This window comes from Choloepus didactylus, chromosome X (genome assembly GCF_015220235.1).
Source record: "Choloepus didactylus isolate mChoDid1 chromosome X, mChoDid1.pri, whole genome shotgun sequence".
NCBI classification, from domain to species: Eukaryota; Metazoa; Chordata; class Mammalia; order Pilosa; family Megalonychidae; genus Choloepus; species Choloepus didactylus.
The window spans coordinates 58260852-58287230 of NC_051334.1; the positions used below are offsets into that span (position 1 = coordinate 58260852).

General features: G+C 44.1%; 1 protein-coding gene and 1 non-coding gene across 4 annotated transcripts; both read left to right on the forward strand.

Moving 5' to 3' along the window:
* Window positions 1–17009: 17009 nt before the first annotated feature.
* On the forward strand, window positions 17010–24986 carry LOC119523389 (melanoma-associated antigen D2). Of its 3 annotated transcripts, none has more exons than XM_037822147.1 (13): window positions 17010–17093; window positions 18606–18681; window positions 18788–19279; window positions 19913–20221; window positions 20342–20405; window positions 20673–20752; window positions 21240–21334; window positions 22035–22114; window positions 22209–22251; window positions 22568–22630; window positions 23737–23851; window positions 24254–24666; window positions 24854–24986. In XM_037822147.1, exons 2-12 carry the CDS (start codon window positions 18634–18636, stop codon window positions 24656–24658), a joined length of 1794 nt encoding a protein of 597 aa, XP_037678075.1. In that variant the 5' UTR covers window positions 17010–17093; window positions 18606–18633; the 3' UTR covers window positions 24659–24666; window positions 24854–24986. The 3 variants fall into 3 exon arrangements, with proteins under 3 accessions (XP_037678075.1, XP_037678074.1, XP_037678076.1); XM_037822146.1 differs by lacking the exon at window positions 17010–17093 and adding an exon at window positions 17624–17712; XM_037822148.1 differs by lacking the exon at window positions 17010–17093 and adding an exon at window positions 17700–17741.
* On the forward strand, window positions 23436–23564 carry LOC119523899. The gene has a single exon (XR_005214703.1). It is a non-coding gene; the product is annotated as a small nucleolar RNA SNORA11 (small nucleolar RNA).
* Window positions 24987–26379: the final 1393 nt, after the last annotated feature.

The following is a 26379-nucleotide window of genomic DNA, read 5'->3' on the forward strand; positions in this document are numbered from 1 at the left end:
CTCCTCATAGTCTATTCTCCTTACAATAATCAGAGGGATGCTGTTAAATCCTAGGTCAGGCCATGTCCTTCTTCTGCTCAAAACTCTCTGTGGCTCCCATCTCAACTCAGAGTAAAAGCCAAAGACCTCATCAGGGCCTTCAAGGCCCTAAATAATCTGACCCATTATCACCTCTTTAACACCATCTCCTCCTGCTCTCCTTCTCCCTCACTGTTCCAGCCACACTTGCTTCCTTGCTATTTCTTGAACTTATAAGCACATTCCTATCTCAGAACCTTTGCAATTGCTGTTCCCTCTGCCTGAAACTCCAGTTATTTGCAAGTCTTATACCCTCTCTTCTTTCAGGTTTCTGTTCAAATATCATTTCCTCAGAGAGACATCCTTTATCACCCTATCTAAAATAATACCTTCACACTTTCTCTTTCCCTTGCTTTACTTTTTTTTTTCTTTGTAGCATTTCTCATCCATAAACTGACATATATTTAATTATTTTTTCCTTGTCTGTCTTTTCCACTAGACTATGAGCTTTTTGGGGGCAGAGATTTTTATGTCTTATTTAGTGCTGTTTCCCCAGTGCCTAGAATATGTAGCCTGGCACACCGTAAGTGCTCAATAATTATTTGTGTAATAAGAATTCCAGACAGCAGGAAAACACAGTGTGTGCTTCAGGGAACAGAAAATAGATTTGGTTGCAGCAGAAGGGCAGGGAAGGGAGTTATGGAGAGAAGGTTGGAATGACTGGGTATGACTAGAGAATAAAGGGCTTTAAACACTGGACTCAATGAGCTCATATGGCAACAAAGACTTTTGCTGTGGTGAATGGGAAGTCATGGATGATTCTTGAAAATGAGAGGGATTGGGTCAGAGCTGGCCTTTGAGAAGTGATAGTTTGGTGTCCTAGAAAATGTCAGTGCAACTCTTTTGGAAGCAGGTACAACAGTCTCCATTTTACAGGTGGGGAAATTGAGGCACAGGTATCAGGAAAGTCACTTGACCAAGGTGGCAGCTTCCAGGAACAATTAGGGAGCATAGGTAGCCTGCAGAAAAGACTGGTCAGTCAGAAAGTGTTTTTAGGCAGCAGAAACAGCCTATTGCTGTAGCTGGGCTAGTGTGGGGTGGGCTGAGCTGGCATTGCCCCAAGGTCTCCTGGGGGGCATGGGGATGTAGGGTGGAGCTGGTCTGGCAATAGCACACTGGGGCTTCTGTGTGAGTGCTGCTCCAGCCAGCACACTTTCCACAAAGTCTGCCCAGGAACATTTCTTCCACTCTGCTTTGCTTGTTATTTTTTAAAAATTTCTTTTGGTGTTTTTTCTATTGAAGCAAATATCAGATTCTGTTTGACTGCTTGTCCCTTGCATCATTTTACTGCCAACTTCTCTGGTTAGGCCCCATACTTGGGACCCTTGCCTGCTTCTTCTGCCTTTGGTCCCCCTGGATCCCCCATGGGCAATGATTTTGGTCTCTTCTAGTCTTACCCATATTGAAATCTTACTTCCAGGACTAACTACCTCAGTACCTCTGCCCTGAATTCCATGGCCATGACTCTATACTCATCACCTCCTCTGACCTAGCCCCTATTCAAGGGCATGCCATGTACCAGGAGATTCTTGATGGCAAGGCCCGAGGCTCCAGAGCTGCTCTTCAAGGCTGTACAGGTTGTTTGTGGCACAAGGTCCCCTCCCCACCAGTAAGGGGAGGGAGGCTGGGAAAGAGGGTAAGAATAGGCTGAAATCCAACCTGTGCTGAGTTCACTAATCTGCTAAATCTGAGCGAGAGTCTTTCTACCCAAAGCAATTCACACTAAGGTGATAAATGGGCTAATGACTCCCACTAAGCTTTCTCCCATGTTTCATCATGTTAATGAAGCCACTATCATCTACCAGATTATACAAGCCAAAATCAAGGAGGCACCCTGTATATTTATTTACTCCTCACACACAATCCTGTTGTTTTTCCCTTCTTATGGTCTCTCAAATCCTTTCATCCACTCCACTGCCACTATACTGCTAGAGCACTTAACATCCCTTGGGTGGAGGGACACTGCCCCAATTTCCTTACTGATCTCCTTGCTTCCTGGCTGGCCCCTTCTTTGGCTGTTGTCATTCCTTGCTTAAAACCCTGTCACCCTTGTCACGTATTGTCATTATGGGCCACAGTTACCTCACATGCCCCAGGGAGTGCTCTAGACAAGTCATGAGGGAGTGAGAAAATAATATTAAAGCTCTATTTATAGGATTTTTCTCATCCTTTAAAGATTTATATTTTTGTATATGATAATTACCAATCTATATATTCTCAGTAGTGTATTTATATAATTAAAAATTGTATGTATGTATATATGTGTGTGTGTGTGTGTGTGTGTGTGTGTGTGTATATATATATATGTGCCGGTTTGAATGTATTATGTCCCCCAGAAAAAGCCATATTCTTTGGTGCAATCTTGTGGGGCAGACAGAATAGTGGGGATTAAGTTGGAATGTTTGGATTAGGTTGTTTGCATGGAGATGTGCCCCACCCAGCTGTGGGAGGTGACTCTGGTGGGATACTCCCATGGAGGTGTGGCCCCACCCATTCGGGGTGGGCCTTGATCAGTGGAGCCATATAAATGAGCTGGCTCAAGGAGAGGAAACAGAGTGCAGCTGTGAGTGACGTTTTGAAGAAGAGCAAGCTTGCTAGAGAGGAATGTCCTGGGAGAAAGCCATTTTGAAACCAGAACTTTGGAGCAGACGCCAGCCACGTGCCTTCCCAGCTAACAGAGGTTTTCCGGACGCCATTGGCCATCCTCCGGTGAAGGTACCCGATTGCTGATGTGTTACCTTGGACACTTTATGGCCTTAAGACTGTAACTGTATAGCCAAATAAACCCCCTTTTTATAAAAGCCAGTCCATCTCTGGTGTTTTGCATTCTGCAGCATTAGCAAACTAGAACAATATATATATATATATATATACAGTGTGAGTATATGTGTTTTTCCTGATAGGAATGCACATGCATGAAATGGTTTGGAGACCATTAAGTAAGGTCTAAGTACTTGGTCTGGCATTGGAAGGATTCCATGACCTATTCTTTCTCTCCCTCTCATCTCTCATTTATGACCACTCTTCCCCCACTGTTAGGGGACTTGCAGTTCCTTTAATGAGGGATCATTTTGGACCTGCAATCCTTTTGACTGGGTTTCTCACCCCACCTTGACTCTGCTTGCCTCTTGAACATTTCATATTTCAGGCTTCACTTTAGGTATCATCTCTTTGAGGCATTGTCCACCTGGAGGGTGGGGAACTGACTACTGTCTCCTGGTTGGCCCAACTTTCTGCATTCAAACTTCTATTTCCTCCCAGCATATTTTATTAAAATTATGTTTCTTTTTTCATGTCCCCCATTAGACTATGCACACTATGGGAGCAGGGGCTGTGTGCATCTCCCTGTTTCTGTGGTACTCAGCACAGTGTAGGGTACACAGTTGGCATCTGAAAATCTTTGTAAAAAATAATAATAGCTAATATTATCAAGTACTATTATGTGCCCTGCACTGACTTTAGCATATATTTCCACAAATATTAAATCATTTAATCCTTGCGGTATGGCATTAATTTAATCCACATATTACAGATGTGTAAAATGAGACTCTGAGAAGTGAAGAAACTTGCCCTGAGTCCTGAGTCCCATTGCTGGAAAGGATTCAAACTCAAGAAGTCTGATCTCAGAATGCTTGCTTTTAATCACTATGCTCTCCTTTTCAGAATGAACAAAAGAATGAGCAAATGCATGCATGAATGAATAAAGTAGTGGGTTTGGAAGCAGACTTCCATAGTGAAATTGGAGATAAAAGCAAGGTGAGGCAGATGCAGGTCGAAGACAGCTTCATGGGTCTCAGCATGTGGATTGAACAGGACAGAGGTAACCAAGGTGTGGGCATAGCGGGACACCACAGTGGATAATACAGAATAGCTTGTCATCAACAACTGAGAAAGAAGATAGTGAGATGAATTAGGTAGACCCTTGGCCTAGATGAGCTGAGACTCTTAAATAGGTCTCAGATTACAGGTGTGGAAACTGAGGGGCAGACAGGGAAAACAATCTCTGTCACCCATTTCATAGATCTGCCTAATATATCAGCTAGCTTTATCAAGTCACAGGACCAAAGGCTCACAGAAAATCATAAATCAAGGGACCTCTGGACAAGTGCCTCTTCAACTTTAATGTGCACTTGAATCTTCTCAGGATCTTGTTAAAATACAGATTCTGAATCAGCCAATCTATGGTGAAGCCTGAGATTCCACATTTCTAACAAGTCGCAGGTGATGCTGATGCTGCTTGTCCATGTATTTCACTTTGAGTAACAAGGGTTTAGAATATAACAGAGGGGCAGCCATTCATTGAGACCTACTGTGTGCAAACACTCATATATTCCTATTTAGGAGGTCAAGTATACAGAATGGTACCTGAAAAATTCAATTATGCACTGAAAATATATAAGCATTTGGCATCCATGATCTTATTTAATCCTCACATCAGCCCGATGAGCTAGATACTATTGTTGTCCACATTTTACATGTGTTAAATGAGGCCTAGAGATTGAAGTCACACAGCAAGTAATACATCTATCTCCTTCCTCACCTTTCCTCAAGTCATGATCCCTCCATCCACCCACACTTAATGCACAACTAGTTCATTTCCAGTATGGGGCAATGGGAAATGAGGGTAATTTGGGATCAGATGGACTTGGGTTCAAATTCTAGTTCTGTCACTTCCTAACTGTGTCTTAACTTCTAAGCCTCTGTTTCCTCCTCTATATAAGGGGGTTAATAATAGATCCTATTGCATAAGGTTGCTGTGAGGACCAAATGAAATAACTCTAAAATCCCTGGTGCAGCACCTGATATGTGCTCAAAAAATATTAATTCTTTCCTCTGACTCTAGCTTCTCAGTCATATAGAACTGAGGAAACTGCAAATAACCTTCCCCTACTCCCCTAAAGAGCTAATTTTTGCACAAATGCTAGAGCTTTGCTCCCTAATCCCAGAACTGACCTTTTTGTTTGTTGAAGGGGGATCAGGGAGCCCTGGTTTGTCAGCCCAGGGAGAACAGTCAGCAGAAAGCTGACATAGGCAAGGCATCTCCACCTAGACATGATGCCACTTCTGGCCTGGGTCTGTTGCTCATGTCCAGAAGCCCTAAGCTCAGTCTCCAAACCCTTGCTCTTTCAAACCTCCAGGTATCCCTTCTCTTGTGAGAGAGGGAGGGACCATCCTGTAGGGCAGAGAAGGCTCTGAATGTGGCATTGAGGCCCAAACAAGCCAGAATTGTCCAAGTACTGGGGTTGGCATCTTGCCTGGAGAAGGGCCAGTTCCATGCCTCCTTTTTTCCTTCATCCAGCTGTAAGATGAATGGAAACTAAACATACCAGAGTTCTGGGTCTATCTGTTTGCTATGTTGGCTCAGGGTGGGGTTTTTCTTTCCTATAAACATCTAAAGGAGCCCAGTAACTGGGGCCATAGAAAGGTCAGTTAATATTGATCATCTTAATATGATAGTAGATATGAGAGAGGGATTGGTAGGGCAAGCCCCCAATTGTAGTCTTTTCTGGTACAGACTTTAGCCTAGAGACAAGAGGGACTTACCTTGTGTCTCATGACAATTAAGAGTCTCACAGACAAGAGGCTTATAATCTCTAGAATAATAACAGGCCAAGATAGTCTGGGGCAGGACTGAGAATATAACATAGTGGTTCAAAATACAGGGTTTGAAACCCAGTATTACACTTATTAGCTATACAATATTGAGCAAGTTAATTAACCTCTCGGTAACTTCAGTTTCCTCATCTACAAAATGAGAATGATGATAGCATCTACTTCATAAAGTTGTTATAAGAATTAAGTGAATTTGTATTTTTGGAATGCTTAGCCCATGGCAAATGTTTGGTAAATATTAGCTGTTAGGATTAGGGCAGAATGGGGTATGACTGAGATCAAAAGTGTGTGAAGCCCCCTGAGTGGGGGGAGGAGTGGGGAGATGCTGAGTTGATGGGAGTCAGTCTACCCATGAGAACCCAGAGATGCTCTTGATTTGGTGTCTGTAGGTACAGTGAAGGGTGGGTAGTGGGTCTGAGATAAATGAAATTAATTGAAAATCAGCATCAGTCAGAACCCCTATCTTTCCCCTTTCCACCCACACAGAGCAGAAGCAGCTCCAACACTTATCTTCAGGCAAAACTTCACAGCATTTTACAAACTGTCTAGGGAACACTAAGACTTGTCCTATAGCATTCATCAGTACAGAACAGTCTCCTCATTCTAGCATTTAGGGTCCTGTTCCGGTTTGCTAATGCTGCCATTATGTGAAATACCAGAAATGGATTGGCTTTTATAAAGGGGGTTTATTTGGTTACACAGTTACAGTCTTAAGGCCATAAAAGTGTCCAAGCTAAGGCATCACCACGAGTATACCTTCACCAAAGGAAGGTCAATGGCATCCGGAAAACCTCTATTAGCTGGCAAGGCAGGTGGCTGGCACCTGCTGATCCTGGGTTGTGTTCCAGCTCCACTCTCAGCCCCTGTGCTTTCTTCAAAATATTGCTCTTGGGGCTTTTTGTCCTTTCTTAGCTTCTCTGGAGCAAACACTGGGCTAGCATCCCTAAAGTGTCAGCAAAAGTCTGCTTTCTGTGGCATCTCCAAAATGTCTCTCTGAGCTGCTCTGATGTCCTTCTGTTTGTGAGTTTTTCATATATATAGGACTCCAGACCTCAATCTCCGTGGCTCTTTCTTTGAAGAAATTTTTCCTTCAATTTGTTCCTTCTCTGTCTCCTCTAGTCCAGACTGGCAGTGGCTCTGTCTAAAGATCTTGCAAAAATCTTGTTGGCTTGGCATGAAACACACAGGGGTCAAAGCCATCAGACAACAGGAGTTTCCACAAATCCTTTCTGGATCCTGGCTTGTACTGAAATGGTGGTCTGGTTCTATGTTTGGTTAAATCCTCATATGGGACTGTAGCTTCTGGGGTCTCACATTTTGGAAGCCCAGGATTTTCCAAAATATCAGTTTCTGATTTCTTTGTACCCATGAGTTCACTTCTCAGCTTATCTCTGTCTTGTCGCATTTTACTATAAGCTGCAAGGAGAAGCCAGGCTACATATAATCTGGAGATCTCCTTGCTAAGTATCCCAGCTGGGCACTTTCAAATTCTGCCTTCCATCCAACACCAGGACACAATTTTGCCAAAATTCTCTGCCACTTTAAAAACAAAGATCACCTTTCTTCCAGTTTGCAACAACACATTCATCATTTCTGCTCAAGGCCTCATTGGAAGTATCTTTAGAGTCCATATTTCTATCAACAGTCTCTTCAAAGCAGTCTAGACCTTTTCTATCAAGCTCCTCACAATTCTTCCAGCATCTTCCCTTTATCCATTCTCTGATTCCTGGTCCCTGGGCAGGAAAGAGAGGAGGTAGGGAATGGGATGGAATCTCATGAGGGATGGGGGAGCCTGAGTCAACCCACCCCCACCCCACCTCTAGCAGATGTGATCTGGATTCTGGTTCAATTTCTCATGTACAGTCAATTGCCCAGACCACACGTTCACTCACTCAATGTCTCTCTCTCTCTCCCTCATCCACTCTTGAAAATATTTTGCCTGAAAAATTATGTCACAGGCAGTTCACCCTTATGCATTCAAAAAGCTGTTCCAACATGTTTGGTATTTGCAAACTCAACAGCACCCCACTCTCGGTACCAAAATCTGTTCTGGTTTGCTAATGCTACCATTATGCAAAATATCAGCAATAGATTGGCTTTTATAAAGGGGGATTATTTGGTTACAAAGTTACAGTCTGAAGGCCATGAAAATGTCCAAATGAAGGCATCAACACAAGTATATCTTCACCGAAGGAAGGCCAATGGTGTCTGGAAAACCTCTGTTAGCTAGGAAGGCCTGTGGCTGGTGTCTGCTTGCTCCCAGGTTACCTTTCAAAATGATGTTCTCCAAAATGTCAGCATCAGCTTTCAATGGCCATCTTCAAAATGTGTCTTTCAGCTGCAGCATGCATCTGGGCCTGTGTGGCTCTCTTTTAAAGTACTCTAGTGATTTAATTAAGACCCACACTTAAATGGGTGGGGCCACACCTCCTTGGAAATAATCTAATCAAAGGTATTACCCATAGTTGGGTGGGTCACATCTCCATGGAAACACTCAATCAAAGGATTCCAACCTAAGCAACACCAATACGTCTGCCCCCACAAGATTGCATTAAAGAACGTGGCACTTTGGGGGACATAATACATCCAAACCAGCACGGGGACTCATAGCATGTCTTCCATAAAGCTTGCCAGTTGCAACTTCCCCAAGTCCACCCAAAATTTTCTGTCAGATTTTCCTCACAGCGGAGAGCCCTAGCTACAAAACAGCCCTACACAGGGAGTCCACATCAGCTATCCAGTCCTTTTATCTTAAATGTGAATGGATAACCAAGGATCCTCAGGCAAATTAAGGGAATCTGCAACATGAAAGCAAAGGAATAAAATAAACAGCTACAACAACTGACCCCAGAGGAATTTCAGAATTTGGGAAACAAAATAGAATTTCAGAAAAAAATGTATAATATTCTCAGCAAGATTCATAACATCCATAAAATAGGAACTAGGTCCCATACAAATGGCTGAAAAACACATGAAAAGATGCTGAACATCACTAGCTGTTAGGGAAGTGCAAATCAAAACCACAATGAAATATCATTTCACACCTACTAGAATGGCCATAATCAAAAAAACAAAAAACAAACAAACAAACAAAAAAACCAGAAACCTACAAGTGCTGGAGAGGATGTGGAGAAATAGTCACACTCATTCACTGCTGGTGGGAATGTAGAATGGTGCAGCCACTCTGGAAGGCAGCTTGGTGGTTCCTCAGGAAGCTGAATATAGCTTCCTGAGGAACCACCATATAACTTGCCATATGATCAGGCAATCCTGTTATAGGTATATACTAGAAGGAACTGAAAGCAGGGATGTGAATAGACATTTGTACACCAACTTTTATAACAGCATTATTCATGACTGCCAATAGATGGAAACAGCCCAAGTGTCCATCAATGGATGAGTGGATAAACAAACTGTGGTATATACATATGATGGAATATTATGCAGCAGTAAGAAGGAATGAAGTCCTGAGGCATGCAACAACATGGATGAACCTTGAGGACATTATGTTGCGTGAAATAAGCCAGATGCAAAATGACAAATATTGCATGGTCTCACTAATATGAACTAATTATAATGAGCAAACTCTGGGAGTTAAAATCTAGAATATAGGTTACCAGAAAATAGAAAGAGGATAGAGAATGGGCAGATGATACTTAATCTGTAAAGAATATTTAATAAGGTTGATTATAAATGCTCAGAAATGGATAGCACAATACTATGCTATGGTAGCATAATACTGTAAATGTAACTAACACTGCTGAGTTTGAGTATGGTTAAAAGGGTCAGGCTAGGGTCGTGTATGTCACTAGAAGGAAAGCTAAAGGATAAAACATGGGTCTGTATGACATAGCGAAACCTATAGTGGACAATGACTGTGGTAAATTGTACAAATATAAGAAAGCTCTTACATGAACTAGAACAAATGTACATCACTATTACAAGGTGTTAATAGGGTGGTATATGGGAAAAAATACAATTAATGCAAACTAAGGACTATAGTTAATGGTGACATTGTAATGTTCTTTCATCAATTGTAACAAAGGCATTATACCAAAGTTGAGTCAATAATAGAAGGGCATAAGGAGTATGGGATTTTTTTTTTCAGAGAAATGAGAATGTTCTCATATTGATTGTGGTGGTGAATACATAACTATATGATTATACCAAGACACACTGATTATACACATTGGATGGATTGTATGGGGTGTGAATAAAACTGCCTTTTTTAAAGAACAAGGTCCCATAGTACAGAAACAATCAGAGAAAAGAAAGACTCCTTGGATGTTGAAAATGAATTGCTGAAATAAAAAAAAAAAATCAACAGAAGGACTGGAAAATAACATTAAGTAAATCTCTCAGAATATAGGGCAAAAACCCAAAGAAACAGAAAATATAAGAGAAAATTTAAGACACATAGACCAATCCAGCAGGCTCAATATCTGAATAGGAATTGTGGATAGAAATAATAGAAACAATGCAGGAAATATTGTTTAAAACACATTAGAAGTTTATTTCCCAAAGCTGAAGAAGGATGTGCAGAACAGGTGCCCAGAACAGTGAATGTAGGAAACAGTTGATCCAGCCCAAGCAATTACTGCAGCAGCCTTCTCCTTGGTCCTCTGCTCCTCCTGTTGTCACTCCCTCCCATCCCTATCAGTATATTTTCACAACAGCCAGAGGAATCCTTTTTTTTTTAAATTAAATTCAGTTTTATTGAGATATATTCACATACCATACAATCATCCATGGTGTACAATGGACTGTTCACAGTACCACCATATAGTTGTGCATTCATCACCCCAATCTATTTTTCAAACATTTTCCTTGTACCGGAAAAAGTGAAAATAAGAGTAAAAAAATAAAAGTAAAAAAGAACACCCAAATCATCCCCCCATCCCACTCTATTTTTCATTTAGATTTTGTCCCCATTTTTCTACTCATCCATCCATACACTGGATAAAGGGTGTGTGATCCACAGGGTTTTCACAATCACACTGTCACCCCTTGTAAGCTACATTGTTATACCATCATCTTCAAGAGTCAAGGTTGGAGTTTGGTAGTTTCAGATGTTTACTTCTAGCTATTCCAATATATTAAAACCTAAAAAGTGTTATCTTTATAGTGCATAAGAATGCCCACCAGAGTGACCTCTCACTCCATTTGAAATCTCTCTGCCACTGAAGCTTTATTTCATTTCATTTCACATCCTCCTTTTGGTCAAGAAGATGTTCTCAATCCCATGATGCCAGGTCCAGATTCATTCCCGGGAGTCATATCCTGTGTTGCCAGGGAGATGTACACCCCTGGGAGTCAGGTCCCATGTAGGGGGGAGAGCAGTGAGTTCACCAGCTTAGTGGGCTTAGCTAGAGAGAGAGGGCCACATCTGAGCAACAAAGCGGTACTCAGGGGGAGACTCTTAGGCACAATTATAAATAGGTTTAGCTTCTCTTTTGCAGTAATGAGTTCCATAAGGGCAAACCCCAAGATAGAGGGCTTGGCATACCAAAGTGTCAGCCCTCAATGTTTGTGAGAACATCAGCAACAACCTAGGTGAGGAAGTCCAACACTTCCACATTTTCCCCCAGCTCCTCAGGGGGCCCTGCATATATATTTTTATTCTCTGCCCAAATTACTTTGGGATGTGTTGCTATTTCACTCTAACCTATACAAACCTACCACATCTCACTTCCCATTCAACAAACTGACTGTAGAAGTTACATTGTTTAGAAAATATAGATCCTGCACCAAATAAACATTTCTTTCCTTGGTCTCACATGGAAGTTGAAGTTTTAAAACACAGTCAGTTTCGACCTTTACCCTTTGACCCAATTTGCCCTAGTCTTAATCAGATCTGCTTCATTCATATCTCTAATTCAAGTCTGGGCTCTTTTTCAGCTTTTTTTTTTGTCTTTTTTTTTTTTTTTTTGACAGTTGCTGTATGCAGTAATACTGACATTCATATCTGCTGAGCTCTAGCTCTGAGTTTCAGGTGTCACACAGGTACCCAATGTTCCAGAGACCAATCAAGTTATACACTAAGGGATCAACATCTCAGAGTTTGGAGATAGCCATTACAATTCAGGAATAGATTTCACTGCTGTAAGAGCTTACAGTCTAGGGAACATTACAATAAGCATTCCCCTGATAGGTTTTGCTGTAAGATTCAATTCTGAGTTTATACATTGTAGTTAGTCCATATTGTTGAGGCATTATAGTTTTTGCTTTTGTTTCTGGCATGCTTCACTTGAAATGCTGTCTACAGGATCCATTCACCTCGTGGCCTGTCTCACAGCTTCACTCCTTCTCATAGTTGCTCAATATTCCATTGTATGCATACATCACAGTTTTCATCATTCTGTTCCTCAGTCAATGTACCCTTAGGCCAACTCCACCTGTTGCAAATCATGAATACTGCCTCCATAAACACCAGTGTGCAAATGTCCATTCATGTCCCTGCTCTCAGATCTTCCAAGCATATACCCCATAATGAGGTTTCAGGACCTTATGGCCCCCACATACTTAGCTTCTTGTGGAACCACCACACTGACCTCCATAAAGGCTACACCATTCTGCCTCCTCATCAACAGTAAATAGGTATACCCCTCTCTCCATGTTTTCTCCAGCACTTTTATCCAGAGGAATCCTTTTAAAAATCCAAGTCATATCCTGTCTGTCCGATGCTCAACATCTTCCTGTGGATCCCACTGTGGCTTACAGGGCCTCATTTCCTATTACTTCCCTCTCTACTTTCCCCCACCACTCTAGTAACATTGACATTTATATTCTTCAAAATTGCCAGGCATGGAAAAAAGAAGTGCCAGGCATGGTCCTGCCCTAGGGCCTTTGCACTGACTGTTATCTCTGCTTGGAATATTCTTCCTCCAGGTAATAACTTGGCTAGTTCTCTCACCTCATGTGAGTCTTTGTTTGAATGCCACTTTTTCAGTGAGTGAAAAACTCTGACTAACCTATTTAAAACTGAAATAACCAGATCCCCCTTATTGGTACTCCCCATTACTCTTTTTTAAATACAATTTTATTGAGATACATTCACATATCCTACAATTATCTACAGTGTACAATCAACCATTCACAGTACCATCATACAGTTGTGCACTCATCACCAGAATGTACCCTTAAACACTTTTTTACTCTAAAATAAGTAAATAATAAAAAATAAAAGTAGAAAAAGAGCACCCAAAACATTCCATTGCCCCCCATCCCACCCTATTTTTCATTTAGTTTTTGTCCCCATTTTTTCCACTCATCTGTCCATACACACTCCCCATTACTTTTACCCTGATTTATTTTTCTCCATAGCACTTATCACATTTTGACATGTTATATATTTTACCAACCTATCTGAGTATTTTCTCTCTCTCCCTCACTAGACTGTCAATTCCATAGAGGCAAGTCTTGCTATCTGTATTGTTCACTGCTGTATCCTCAGCTTGTAGAACAGAACAGTGCCTGCACATAGCAGACACTCTGTAAATATGTGTTGAGGGAGTGAATATGATAAAGACAAGTAATTCAAGGAAAAAAAGAAAGGTTATTAGAAACTCTATGTGTGTGTGTGTGTTGGGGGGGTGCTGTTAAAAAATCCTGGTCCAAATATAAAGCAAAACAAGATAGAACATGATTATTAACAACTGGAGTATAAGAAGAAACTTCTTTTGATCTTGATGCTAGAAACATTCTACTTTGAGAAGCCCAGAGATTGTGACATTGGACTTGTTTAGAAGGAAATGTATTCCTGGCTTACTAAGCTGGGTTTTGAAAAAATATCTACATAGACATGATAATGTAAATGCTGTTTGTTTCAATTTGCTAAAGCTTCTGGAATGCAATGCATCAGAAATGGGTTGGCTTTTTCATTGGGAGTTTTATTAGGTTACAGATTTACAGTTCTAAGGCCATGAAAATGCCCAAATTAAGGCATCAAGAGGAAGATACCTTCTCTGAGGAAAGGCTGCTGGCATCTGGTGTTCCTCTGTCACATGGGAAGGCACATGGTGACGTCTTCTGGTCCTTCTCTACTGGTTCTGGTTTCAATGGCTGTTTCCAAATATCTCTGGGAGTTTCTGCTCTCTGGGCTTTTACTGCCTTTTATCCCTTTCACAAAGGACTCCAGTAAGGGATTAAGACCCACCTTGAATGGGGGGGGGGTCACATCTCACTTGAAATAGCCTAACCAAAAGGTCCCACTCACAATAGGTCTGATCCCACAAGAATGGATTAAAAGTGCATGATCTTTTCTGGGGTACATGACAGATTCAAACCTGCACACTGTTTATTGGTCAACCCGGGGACAAAGCAGGGAAGACCTAGTTGTGGCTGCAGAATGAAATGTAAATGTTAATAACCTGGATAATGTAAAAGGAATGATGAAACTGACAGCATGAGACATCGAGTGGGCAAAGGGCAGGTAGTGGCACTAATAACCTTGCCCTAAAAAAAGGGGCAGTCAAGAGAATATGTCAGAAATGGATGGAACAAGAAATAGAGGTTTAATTATATTTTTCAAGTTACAAAATCAACCAAGAGAAAAACAAAAAAGAATATCATGGCTTAACATTGCAGAGGAGTGGAGGGAAAAATGAGGCAGTGTACATAAACAAAACTCTTGTTGCCATACTGGGGAGTCAGTAGGATATTGTCTAAATTTTATAAACCAAGAAACAGAGAATATGCATATTATCTAGAGTTCTGAAGGGAATTGCCAGTAGAACTAAAATAAAAAATGGTTCAAAGATTGCTTTTTGGGAGTGGGTTGGAGATGCGGAGCATTGAGGCAGGGGCTACTGGTTTTTCCATATACTCTTCTATACTATTTGATTTATTGCCACATACATACATTACTTTAATAAAAATCAAATGCTAACTTTATGTTGATGTCACAACATAGAAATAATTATATATCCTATGATGCTTTATGAAAATAACAAAATGGGCTTCTGGATATTCAGTTAGATTCCCCTCTGCTCTAATGTACCCAGCAAATGTTTATGAAGAGGATCAGAAACTATATTTTGGGACTTAAAATGCTGGAGATAGTGGTTAAGGTAGTGCGTCTGGTGTGAAATAAAGTTGCATGGATTGGGGAGCGAGAAAGTGGTGAGCTGATGTTACAAACTTGGAGGACGCAGCAATTTAGAGAAAGAGGAGACAAGAGAACAGAAGCCTACCTTGAATGCCTGAGAATGTGTGAGTATGCATGTGTTGAACTGTCCATAGAACATAGGGACTCACGATATTTTACTGTTTAGTAAAGGTCATAAAGCAGAAGGCCTTGTGGCCATTTAAATCACATTTGGATGTAGGGAAGGTATTGACTAGTTTTTCTGTAACTGACAACTGTGTTGAATTTTATTATGGTTTCTAACAGCTTTTTGGTTGATACTTTTGGGTTTTCCAGGTTAATTAATGATAATTTTGTCTACTTTCCATTATTTATACATCTTATTTTGTTCTCTTGAATAGACCTAATTATGTAAGTGAATTTAAATATATGTGGTGGTTTAGAGCTGTGTACTCCATAAAACCATGTTCTTAAACTTAATCCATTCCTGTGGGTGTGAACCCACTGTAAATAGGACATTTAGATGAGGTTACTTCAGTTAAGGTATGGCCCAACTGGATCAGGATGGGTCTTAATCCTATTACCAACGGCCTTATAGGGAAGGCCAAAGAGGGAGAGAAAGTACAGGGAGCACCGAGAAGCTGGAAATCAACAGAACCTGGAAGAGAAAGGAAAGGCCAGGAGAGGCCTCCATGTGCATTGTCAGGTGACAAAAAAGCCAAGGATCAAGGATCTCTGGCAGCCAGCCCCAGAATGCTACAGTCTTCCGGGAGAAAGCATTGCCTTGATGACATCTTGATTTTGGACTTCCCCTAGCCTCAAAACTGTGAGCCAATAAATTCCCATTGTTTAAGCCACCCCATTGCATGGTATTTGATTTAGCAGCCAGGAAACTTAAAATAATATGTGATAAAGTTGTCAATTCAGATCAGTAAAGGAATGAATTAGTTCGCACATGATATAGGGATAGTGAGTATGATTTTGGGAAATAATAAAGCTGAATTCCCTATCTCACTCCTTATACTAAAACAAATTTTGGAGTGATAAAAAATTTAAATGTAAATAATAAGGCTATAGAAGTGATTGGAAAAAACAGGGAGTGTTATAGTATAGGAGTGTGAACAGCATCTCCAAGCATGATGCAGAACCCAGACGTGATGAAGGGAAAAACCTGATATATTTGACTAAATAAGAATTAAACCCTTTTGTTTAGCAAAAATGATCATAAATAACATGCAAAATATTTGCAATATATTTAACACATAAATATATGAGAGACATTGTTGGTAGGAGTGTTATTCCATGTATTTTTTGGGGAGTAAGTTGGCAAACTGTATCAAAATAGAGGAATTTTTGTAGTATTTGAGTTAGCAAAATATACCATAAATAACAAAATATGTGACATAGAAACATATGATGAACACTGTTGGTGAGAGTATTATTCAGTTTAATATTTTGGGGGAACAAGTCTGCAAATCCTGCATTAAAATGGAAAACTTTCTTTCTAGCACTTGACTTAGCAATTCCACTTCTATGAATGTATCCTACAGATATAAGCACAATTGCAGAAAGATACAGTTACAAGAATGTTCCTTGTAGCATTGTTTGTAATAGCAAAAACAAAATAATAAAGAAAGAAAAAAAGGAAGCAATCCAAATGTCCATGCCTATTGGACTGGCTAAATAAATTATGGGGCATGTATATCAGAAAAAATTATGCAACTAAGAAAAATGTGAACTAACACAGAAAGATGTTCAGAATGTACAACTGGAAAAAAACCAGATCACAAAAGAGTAGGTATAGTGTACCATTTGTTGGTGGAAACCCAAATAATTATTCATATACAATAATTGTATATGATTAGAAAAAAATCTGGAGGGATATATGTCAAAATATTGAGTGGTTATTTCTGGGGGATGAGATAAGGGCAGTACTTCATTGGTAAGTTATATATTTCTGCATTATTTGAATTTTCATCATAACACATTACCTTTGTAATAAGGAAAAATAAAGATATAAAAATAAATAAACTCAATGAATGAATGGCTTTGAGGGGGTGGTTTTGGTTGGAAAGGCTTCAGACCAAGCCTAGTTCAGTGGCATAGGGCTTTGGCGTCACACAGCCCAGAGTCGGGCCCCATTGCCCCACCCCCGAGGAAGGCAAAGGGTGGGGTGGCAGGGGGCTGCGGAAAGGGGCTGGGCTGGGCCGGGCTGGGCTGGGCCGGGCTGGGCTGAGTGCAGCTCTAGTCCTGGAGGCTGAGACTTCAAGAGGGACTGAGAGAAGGCAGACGCGGCCCGGACTCACTCGAGGACAAGGTGAGGGTCGAGATTGCAGTTCCCCGACTGTTAGACAGTGGTTACAGCGTCCTTGAACCCATAACCAGGCAGGTGGGCAATTCTTATTGCAGCACTGCAGCTGGCGGAGAGGTACCCAGAGTGGGGTGTATGCAGCGACGACGACTGAGAGGGTAGTAAGCTGTTTGGACTGGGGAGTAGACACTAGAGGATGAGGAGGAGAAAAACAGGGAACCGGGCTTGTCGGGTGGGAGACGGGGAGGGAAATACTGAAGGGGAATGGAGAGCCAGAGAAGAGAATGCGGGATGCGGAGATGGTTTAGGGAATACTGGGGGGTGTGGGAGCATAGGTAACACGGAGGAGGATGTACGGAATGGGAATAGAGAATTCAGTAGGGCAAACAGAAAATGTGACGGGGGAATAGGAGATACGGAGCGAGGAAGAGGGAATACGGGGGTGGGGTGGGGGATGAGGAATGAGGAGCAGGGAGCGGGGGAGGGGCAGACTGGCTGGGACGGAGGCCCCCTAGGGAGGCGGAAAGGGGCGGTACCACTTCCGGCCTGGTGGGGGTAGGGCAGTCTTTGAGTTTCGGAGGGGCTGGGAGAGAGCTCACGCAATTAGATCTTGTCGGAAGACGAGGTGAGCTGGGCCCAGCTTTGGATCACCGGGTAGGGGTCGGCCACACCCTTTGGGATATGGCGAAAACCTGCCATAAGGACTTGGATCATACTGGACCCGTCCGGCTGGAAGGGAGGGCATTGGTCCGGGTTTGGTCGGGCGCAAGATGCAACCACTAGCTCAATACTGATTTGAGGAGGGGGGTGTATTAGGGAAAGGGCGCTTTGCCCCTGTTTGGAGGGGGGCGTGTTAGGAAAAGGGCGGGACCGGGAGGCATTGTGGACTTGGTGGGTTGGGTGTGAGTTGGGGAGGGGTCGGGGTCACCAGACACTGGGACAATTTGGGTTGGAGGCTTGTTGGAGAGGCGGCGGGAACTAACGGTACTGCATACCTGGAGAGGGGCGTGTGTTGGGGAAGGGTGCTAGTCTGAGACCATTACCAGCGCGCATGCGTACTGTGGATCTCTAGAAAGGGGCGTGTAGAGAAGGGCCGGCGGGAGATGGGCGTGTAGAGAAGGGCCGGCGGGAGACGGGCCTGCTGCCGAATGCGCATGTACACCGTGGACATCAAAGAAAGCGCTTGTGTTAGGAAAGCAGGCGGGGCTGAGTGGGGCCCTGCAGTGGACGCGCATGCGCACTATCGACCTGCGGTTGGGGGTGCATTGGGAAAAGGGGCGGGGTCCTCAGCTGCCGCGCTGGCACATCTTCCTGAAGAAGGGGAGGGTGCGGCTGCGGAGAATTGAGATCTAGAAACTCTGGATTCCTGTATCTGAGAACGGAGTCGTTGCGGTGGAGGGGGGGTGGTGGGGAGGTTTGGGATTGGGGCCCTAGGGAAGGTGAGGGTCAGCCTCAGGCAGATCAGGGAAGAGGGCGTTCAGTGGGCTCTGCTGTTGACCCAGGCTTTCTCTCCTTCAGGCTCGGCTCTTGCCAGGCAACTTGAGACATGTCTGACACAAGCGAGAGTGGTGGTGCGGGTCTAACCCGCTTCCAGGTGAGGTTACCTCCTGTCCTCTTTCCAGCCCAGGAATTTTATAGCGATTTGCCTAGTTGGGGGTGGGGAGAAGTTCCTTGAACTTCCCTGCTTCCTCTTCTTGCAGGCTGAAGCTTCAGAAGAAGACAACAGCCTGATGATGCAGACCCTATTGACAGTGACTCAGAACCTGGAGGTCTCAGAGGCACCAAAGGCCTCAAAGGCATCAGAGGTCTTGGAGACCCTGAAGGTCTCAAATCATCCGGGTGTCTCAAAGACCACAGAGGTCTCAGAGGTTCCACAGTCTCAAGAGGCAGCTGCCACCCAGGCCTCATCTACTACTCAGCTGACTAATACCCGGGTTCTGGCAGCTGAAAACAAGAGTCCAGCTGCTGACCCCAAAACGCAGAATGCTGACCCACAGGCTGTGACAATACCTGCCACTGAGACCAAAAAGGTCAGCTGCATGGCTGGTACCCAGGTCATTACAAAGGCCTTGGAAACTGAGGCTGCTGCCTCTCAGGCTCTGGCAGATAAACCTGAGTCTGAGAATGCAGCTGCCCAGGCTCAGGAGAATCAGGATACCCGGCCCAAAGTCAAGGCCAAGAAAGCCCGAAAGGTAAGAGGTCTGTAGCTTCCACCCTTGCCCTTCCATTCCACCTTTCAGTTGGTTCATTTGTTGTACAAAATGTTCCTAAGTTCCCTGTGTTCAAGACTGTGGGGACACTGAGAGGGATGTGATACAGTTCCTGTTTTCAGAGAGCTTACAGACTGGTGGAGAGATGAGATATGAATACACATAGCTGCTATCTGAATATAATTCAGTTTATATTTACAGAGTAGCTACCATGTGTTAGACCTTTAGCTAGGAATATTCACACAGGTTATCTCATTGAATTTTGAAGGTAACTCCTGCCAGCTAGGAATCATAGTCTTGGTGTTACAGAGAAGGACTCTAAGTACCAGAGAGGTAAAGTGACTTATCCAGAGTAGTACAAACAGAGCCAGTAGTGGATATGGGAAGAGGAAAAGCCTTAGGTCCCACCCTTGGGTGCTTCTCGTCTGGTGGGGAGATTAAACTCCTTCTTGAAAGTCAGTGAAAGACAATCTCAAGTCTCAGTATGACCAGTGTCTAGTGGATCAGACTGTTATTATGGGGTGGGATTAGGGAGGCTTCCTGAAAGTCACAAGGTGAGGAAAAAGGACCATCTGCTTTATCTGGTGATATTGAGCCCCCTCTTTGTTGATGCAGGTGAAGCATCTGAATGGGGAAGAGGATGGCAGCAGTGATCAGAGTCAGGCTTCTGGAACCACAGGTGGTCGAAGGGTCTCAAAGGCCCTAATGGCCTCAATGGCCCGCAGAGCCTCAAGGGGCCCCATAGCCTTTTGGGCCCGCAGGGCATCAAGGACTCGGTTGGCTGCTTGGGCCCGGAGAGCCTTGCTCTCCCTGAGGTCTCCTAAGGCCCATAGGGGCAAGGCTCGCCGTAGAGCTGCCAAGCTTCAATCATCCCAAGAACCCCAAGCACTGCCACCTCGGGATGTAGCCATTTTGCAAGGCAGGGTAAGAACTCTGACCTCTCCACTCTGGCCTTTCTACTGCTTTGCCTGCCCTCTCTTCTGCCATCCTCTCAAATCTTCTACAAACATATTCTGATCTTGCCATCTTTTCCTCCTCTCCCAGGCAAATGATTTGGTGAAATACCTGCTGGTTAAAGACCAAACAAAGATCCCCATCAAGCGCTCAGGTAGAGTCCTACTAACCATCCCCCCTCCCTGAACTCTATTCTCCATTGCCCTCTCTCCCATGTGCTCAGGGCATCCCTTGCTCTTGTGCTCAGACCTCTGTCCTCCCAAAGTTCTAATTTGGCAGTGCTCACATCTGTGTTCATTAGCCAAGAACCCTGGCTACACCACCCATAGCATGGTTGGTAAAGGGTCTATAGCTTGGGCAGGGCACGGGGGCCACCTGGCTTCTCTTCAGCCCAGGTGCTCGCAACACTCTCCCCTTGCAGACATGCTGAAGGACATCATCAAAGAATACACTGATGTGTACCCTGAAATCATTGAACGAGCAGGCTATTCCTTGGAGAAGGTGAAGGGGTAGACCTGGGGGATGGGCAAAATGGGGAAGCCCTAAACAAAGATGTGCATGTCCCTTCTGGGAGGGACCACACATACTTGCTAACCCAGCCCCATAACTGTGCAGATGGGAAGATGCTAGCCTAGGGGAGGGGCATAGACTAGCCAGAGATCACTTAGCAAGTCAGAGGTAAAAGCAGAGCTAGGACCCAGTCCACTCAACTTCTTAGTTTTGGTCTCTGACCCCTACTGGACACATCCTGTGATGTATTTCAGATGCTCACCTCTCCCTCCCATTCCCCATTCTCTGTCTCCCTAAATTCCTACAAAGAAAACAGTAGTGCATTTATTCCATGTTTACAGTGTGCCAGGCATTTAGCTAAGTGCTTTACATGGATTATCTCACTTATTTCTCACACTGAAAGACCCTAGGTATGTGGGGAACTGCAGGCCAAGAAGCTGAATTTTGTGGCCTCATGTGCTGTTCTCCCCATCCATAGGTTTTTGGGATTCAGTTGAAGGAAATCGATAAGAATGACCACTTGTACATTCTTCTCAGCACCCTAGAGCCTACTGATGCAGGCATACTGGGAACGTAAGCTGGGGAAGGGATTGGGTGGAAGAAGGTTTTCTGCTTTTGTTCATGCTACTACCCCTTCCCTGTTGTGTCTCTCACAACCTCTTACAGAGTAAGGAAAGAGAGGGCTTTAAAAGCCCTGTTCCAGTTCCCACATAGTTGGATCCCTGCACACATAGTGGTGCCTGATTTTGATTGATTGATGGGCATAGAATCCTGGGGTAGGGCATTCCTGCTGTCAGGTTTTCTGTCCTCCAGAAGCTTCCCAGGAAAGCAAGCCTGTCATTGTTTGTCTCTTCCTAATGTGTGCCAGGACTGGCTTTGGTAGAGTGCTTCTCAGGGGGTGCTTCTTGGTATGGGTAGATCATGATGCTTGAAGGACAGGAGAGTCATCAGGGGGGCTGTGCCTAAAGTTCTGTTAAGATCGAGGGGTCTCGGAGGGAAAGAAGGGACTGACATTGACTGAGTGCCTGTGTTGTGCCAGATTGGCAGGCATTCTCCATCCTCTTGGAATCCTGAGGAGGGGAGGATGTGATTTTCCGCATTTTACTGATTGGAGACTGAACCTCAAGAGTCTGAGTGCCTTACCAAGGCTCACATAGAGCTTGGAGCATGGACTGGGCAGAATTCTCGAGAAAAACTAGCCTACTGAGCTGGCTGGTATGTCCTTTGCAAATGGCTTCTTCACATAAACCGCTCTGTCCTACTATTCCCCTAGGACAAAGGACTCACCCAAGCTGGGTCTCCTCATGGTGCTTCTTAGCATCATCTTCATGAATGGAAATCGGTCCAGTGAGGGTGAGTGGCTGGGCCTGTAGCTGAATGGGTGGCCATGGTCTGAATCCCATGTGTTCATATTCTGTCCCTTGTCCTTTCTTGCCTCCCCTTGCAGCTGCCATCTGGGAGGTGCTACGCAAGTTAGGGCTGCGCCCTGGGTACGATTGGGCTCTCTCAACACTTGCTGTCCGTGTTGTCCCTTGGCAAGAGAGGATGGTCCCAAGATTGCATCAGCCTGGTGGTCTGGTGGAATGGGTGGGAGGTTCCAAACTGGGTAGAGGGCCCAGGGTTCTGACCTGGGTGGATGGGGAAATGGTCCTAAACTCTCTGTCCCTGTCCCTCTCTCACTGTCTCTTGGACTTCTGTGGAGCTTCCTTCCTGTGCTGGAAACCTCTTTTCCATGTTGGAAATGTCTCTGCCCACATCTGGGAAGTACCATGGCCCTGATTGTGTTTTTTTTTCCTCTGCTCTCAGGGTGCATCACTCACTCTTTGGGGATGTGAAGAAGCTCATTACTGATGAGTTTGTGAAGCAGAAGTAAGTGGCTTTATCTGATATTGGTGTGTTTGATGTGCTTTGCCAGTTTCAGAACTGAGTGGTAAAGCCATGGGGTGTGTGTGTGTGTGTGTGTGTGTGTGTGTATAGGTAGAAGGTTAGTAGGTTATTCCAGGGTCAGTGACAGAGAAAAGGAGGTCACATTTCCTGACCTCTTACATGCACATTCACATTTAGTCTTAAGAACAACTCTATAAGGGAGGGATTATCATAATCAGCATTATACATGTAAGGAAACTGAGGCTTAGAGAGCTGAAGTCATTTGCTCAGGATTACACATGTAGCAGATGGAAGAGTTGTATTTAGGACCTGGCCCCAACTCTTTGGTTCTTTCTATTGTGCCAGCCAGTGCATCACAGAAATTCATTTCCATAAAGAAATACCAGTAACTTCAGGCAGCCAGTACTGTGCTGGGGACTTGGCTTATACATATCACTTCATTTTCATAACAGCTCTGCAGAATGGGTGCTATCATCTCATTCCCATTTTATAGTTGAGGAACCTGGGGCTCAGAGGGGAGAAGTCTCTGAGCATGGCCCACAGCTGGCCCATTCAGTCCTGGAGGCCAACTCTCCTGACTTTTTGGCCAGGGCCCACCCTATCCTTGGTCCTTGGAAAACTTGTGTATATTCACAAGGCAGACCACACACACAGAGACACACGATCAGGAATTTAGAAGTAGGCATGGAGCACTCTGCTCTTGGTTGACTGTTTCTTCCTTTTGCAGTCACTTACCATAGTGGACCTTTCTAGGGCTCGGCCAGATCATCAATGAGACTCTTATATTGGGGTGTGCTCAGAGCAGGGGGCCTGAAGAATGACTCCTCTGTTTATAACACACCCAATAGGAATCCAGGTTCATTGTGACAAGGGGCACAGTACTTGTGGCCTTCCTCTGAACAAATGCCCTACACATGTCTCCCTTGTACCTACAAGTGATTTCTGGGCAGGGCTAATGGGACAGAGCTTAATATCAGAGGAAAAGCTGCAGTATTTAGTGAGGTAGTTTGCTACCTAGAGTCTGTTCAGTGCATGCATGGGTATGCCATGAGTGGTATTAGTTAGAAGGCCTCAAATCTCTTTTCAAGGTACCTGGACTATGCCAGAGTCCCCAATAGCAATCCTCCTGAGTATGAGTTCTTCTGGGGCCTGCGCTCCTACTATGAGACCAGCAAGATGAAAGTCCTCAAATTTGCCTGCAAGGTAATTGGGGAGCTGCCCAAGCTTGATATCAAGAGCATGGGGTGTCCCTGGTTGGGGCAGGCCATGTGCAGAGCAGCCTGCTGTTTATATATGAACAATATGAAGCCCCTGTGTCACACCAAACACTGTCAGGTAATTTGTCTGAATCATTTAATCTTTAAAGCAAGTATGTTCTTGCCCTATTGCAGATGAGAAAACTGAGGCCCAGAAAGGTTGTTAGGTGACATGTCCAAGGTCACAGAGCTAATAAGTGTCACAGTGGGGATGGAATATTAGGTGCATAATTAAGAGTAGTATTTGCTGTATTATTGTTATAGATAGCACATAGTATGGTGCTTAGCATACAGTAGGAACTCAGTCCTCTTATTATGATCTTTCTGATGGTTGTTATTTCCATTTCAGGTACAAAAGAAGGATCCCAAGGAATGGGCAGCTCAGTACCGAGAGGCAATGGAAGCAGATTTGAAGGCTGCAGCTGAGGCTGCAGCTGAAGCCAAAGCTAGGGCCGAGATTAGAGCTCAAATGGGTATTGGGCTCGGCTCTGAGAATGCTGCTGGGCCCTGCAACTGGGATGAAGCTGATATTGGACCCTGGGCCAAAGCCCGGATCCAGGCAGGAGCTGAAGTGAAAGCCAAAGCCCAAGAGAGTGGTGGTGCCAGCCCTGGTACAAGTGCCAGTGCCAGTGGTAGCCTCAGTGCTGGTGCCAGCCTGACTGCCACCCTCACATTTGGCCTCTTTGCTGGCCTCAGTGGAGCTGGCACCAGTACCAGTGGCAGCCCTGGTGCCTGTGGTTTCTCCTACAAGTGAGATTTCAGGTATCTACATTAGTTTAGGTGGGGAAGCCGGGACTCGTGGGGATGGAATGAGGAGCTGGATTGTTACAGGAAAACCAGTGTTGAATGATGATACAAAGAGTATGTGAAAACACTGCTTTTGGCACTATATTCCTCTGTACGGTGGACAGCAGTTGACTTTTTGATTTTCTTTTACTTGTGTTTTCAGATTTTGCTAATCTCAGCAGTCTTTATCTTCGAGCCAGGGTGCATCCTCAGAAACATTCAACACAGCACTCTAGGCAGCCACTATCAAGCAATTGAAGCTGACACTCTACATTAAATCTGTTTGCCATTTCTGGGTTTATTGCTTTTTTTTTTTTTGGTGGGCTTTTATATTTTGGTATCACATTTAAAAATGAATTGGGAAGATTTCAACCTTAATCTAAGCTTAGTTTGAGGTAACATTGTGGGTTCCCAGGAGCAAGATTAGCATGGCTCTCTGAGATAGGTAGGGCCCCAATTCTAGCCTGGATTTCAGTGGGATGGAGTAATGGGAATTGTAGGCACAGAGGAAACAATTTGAAGAAGAGCCTTGGGGTGGGGCAAGTCTAGAGCAGAAACCAGAGGCAGAGGAGGCCTGGACATCAAGTATAGACTCCTTTTGAGGAATTTGGATGAGACAGGGAGAACGAGGTAGGTATGTAAAGGGAGATACAAGAACAGAAGAATATTTTCTTGGGAAAGGAAGAGACTTGAGCAGGGCAGGAGCTAATTGATAGGGAAGAGTTGAGGATTGACTCATATCGCCCCATCTCTGAGGATATGGGAGGGATGGGTTGCCAGAAGTTCTGGAAAAAGGGACTGTCTAGAAAAGACTGGGAGAGGGGACTGTGGAAGAATGCCAGGCAGTGGGGAGGTCCCAATAGAGGATGGAGCCCATGATTTTTGGTGACCTCTTCCCCATGGTAGGGTGCTCAGTAATCTTGGTGTAGAAATCAAGATGAGTGTTGCATTATTCCATGGTTTGCTTTCTACTGTTTGGGTATGGCATAAGGAATCAGGATGAAGGGCAGTGACTATATGAGTCTGTATCTTTACTACTGTGTCCACAGTGCCTGACATTGTAGGTGTATGGTGTAGCTGAAGTGATGGACCATGGGACTCAGGCAAACTTGGGGAGGAAGGATGAGGAAAGTGTGTGTTAGACTGGGAGATGGTGCAGGGATCTGTGGACAGGAATCTCGGTGGAGTCCATGAACAGGAGCAGTACATGAAGTGAATATACTTGAGTGCCCACTATATGTCTGGTACTTTTCTAGTTATCCTGGGAAGCGCATTGAGAGAGCTGAAAGGACAAACTAATGGGCTAGTCAGATGGTCAGACAATGGGATGATTGCATTTATGAAGATAGAATGCAGGGAGCTCTGGGTAATGACAGGTCCAGGTTATGTATGACTGAAGGAGAGAGATAACAGTTCCTGGAGATGAAAGGTCAATGGCCAGGGAGACCAGGGTGTTGGTGGATTTATTCATGTAGACAGTGAAATCACCCAGTATGGTGGCAAGAGTCAGTGTAGAGAGGAATGCTGTGAGCCAAGTGCTAAAGTCCTCTCAGTGTATGATTGAAAGTGTTGTCCTTCCACTTGCACTGCCCACTAAAGGTCTGGGACCTCAGACAATCAGAGACACACCTCCCCATTTTGGGGACTACTGCCCTAGACATTTGACTCCAGGAAGCCCTCACCATTTAT

What these genes read in the sequence shown, in the direction of transcription:
- LOC119523389 (XM_037822147.1), top strand. Translation starts at nt 18,634, where the DNA reads ATGTCTGACACAAGCGAGAGTGGTGGTGCGGGTCTAACCCGCTTCCAG. An exon ending in GATGCAGGCATACTGGGAAC is followed by an intron (nt 21,335 to 22,034) that starts GTAAGCTGGGGA and finishes CTATTCCCCTAG; the next exon opens with GACAAAGGACTCACCCAAGC. An exon ending in TCCTCAAATTTGCCTGCAAG is followed by an intron (nt 23,852 to 24,253) that starts GTAATTGGGGAG and finishes TTTCCATTTCAG; the next exon opens with GTACAAAAGAAGGATCCCAA.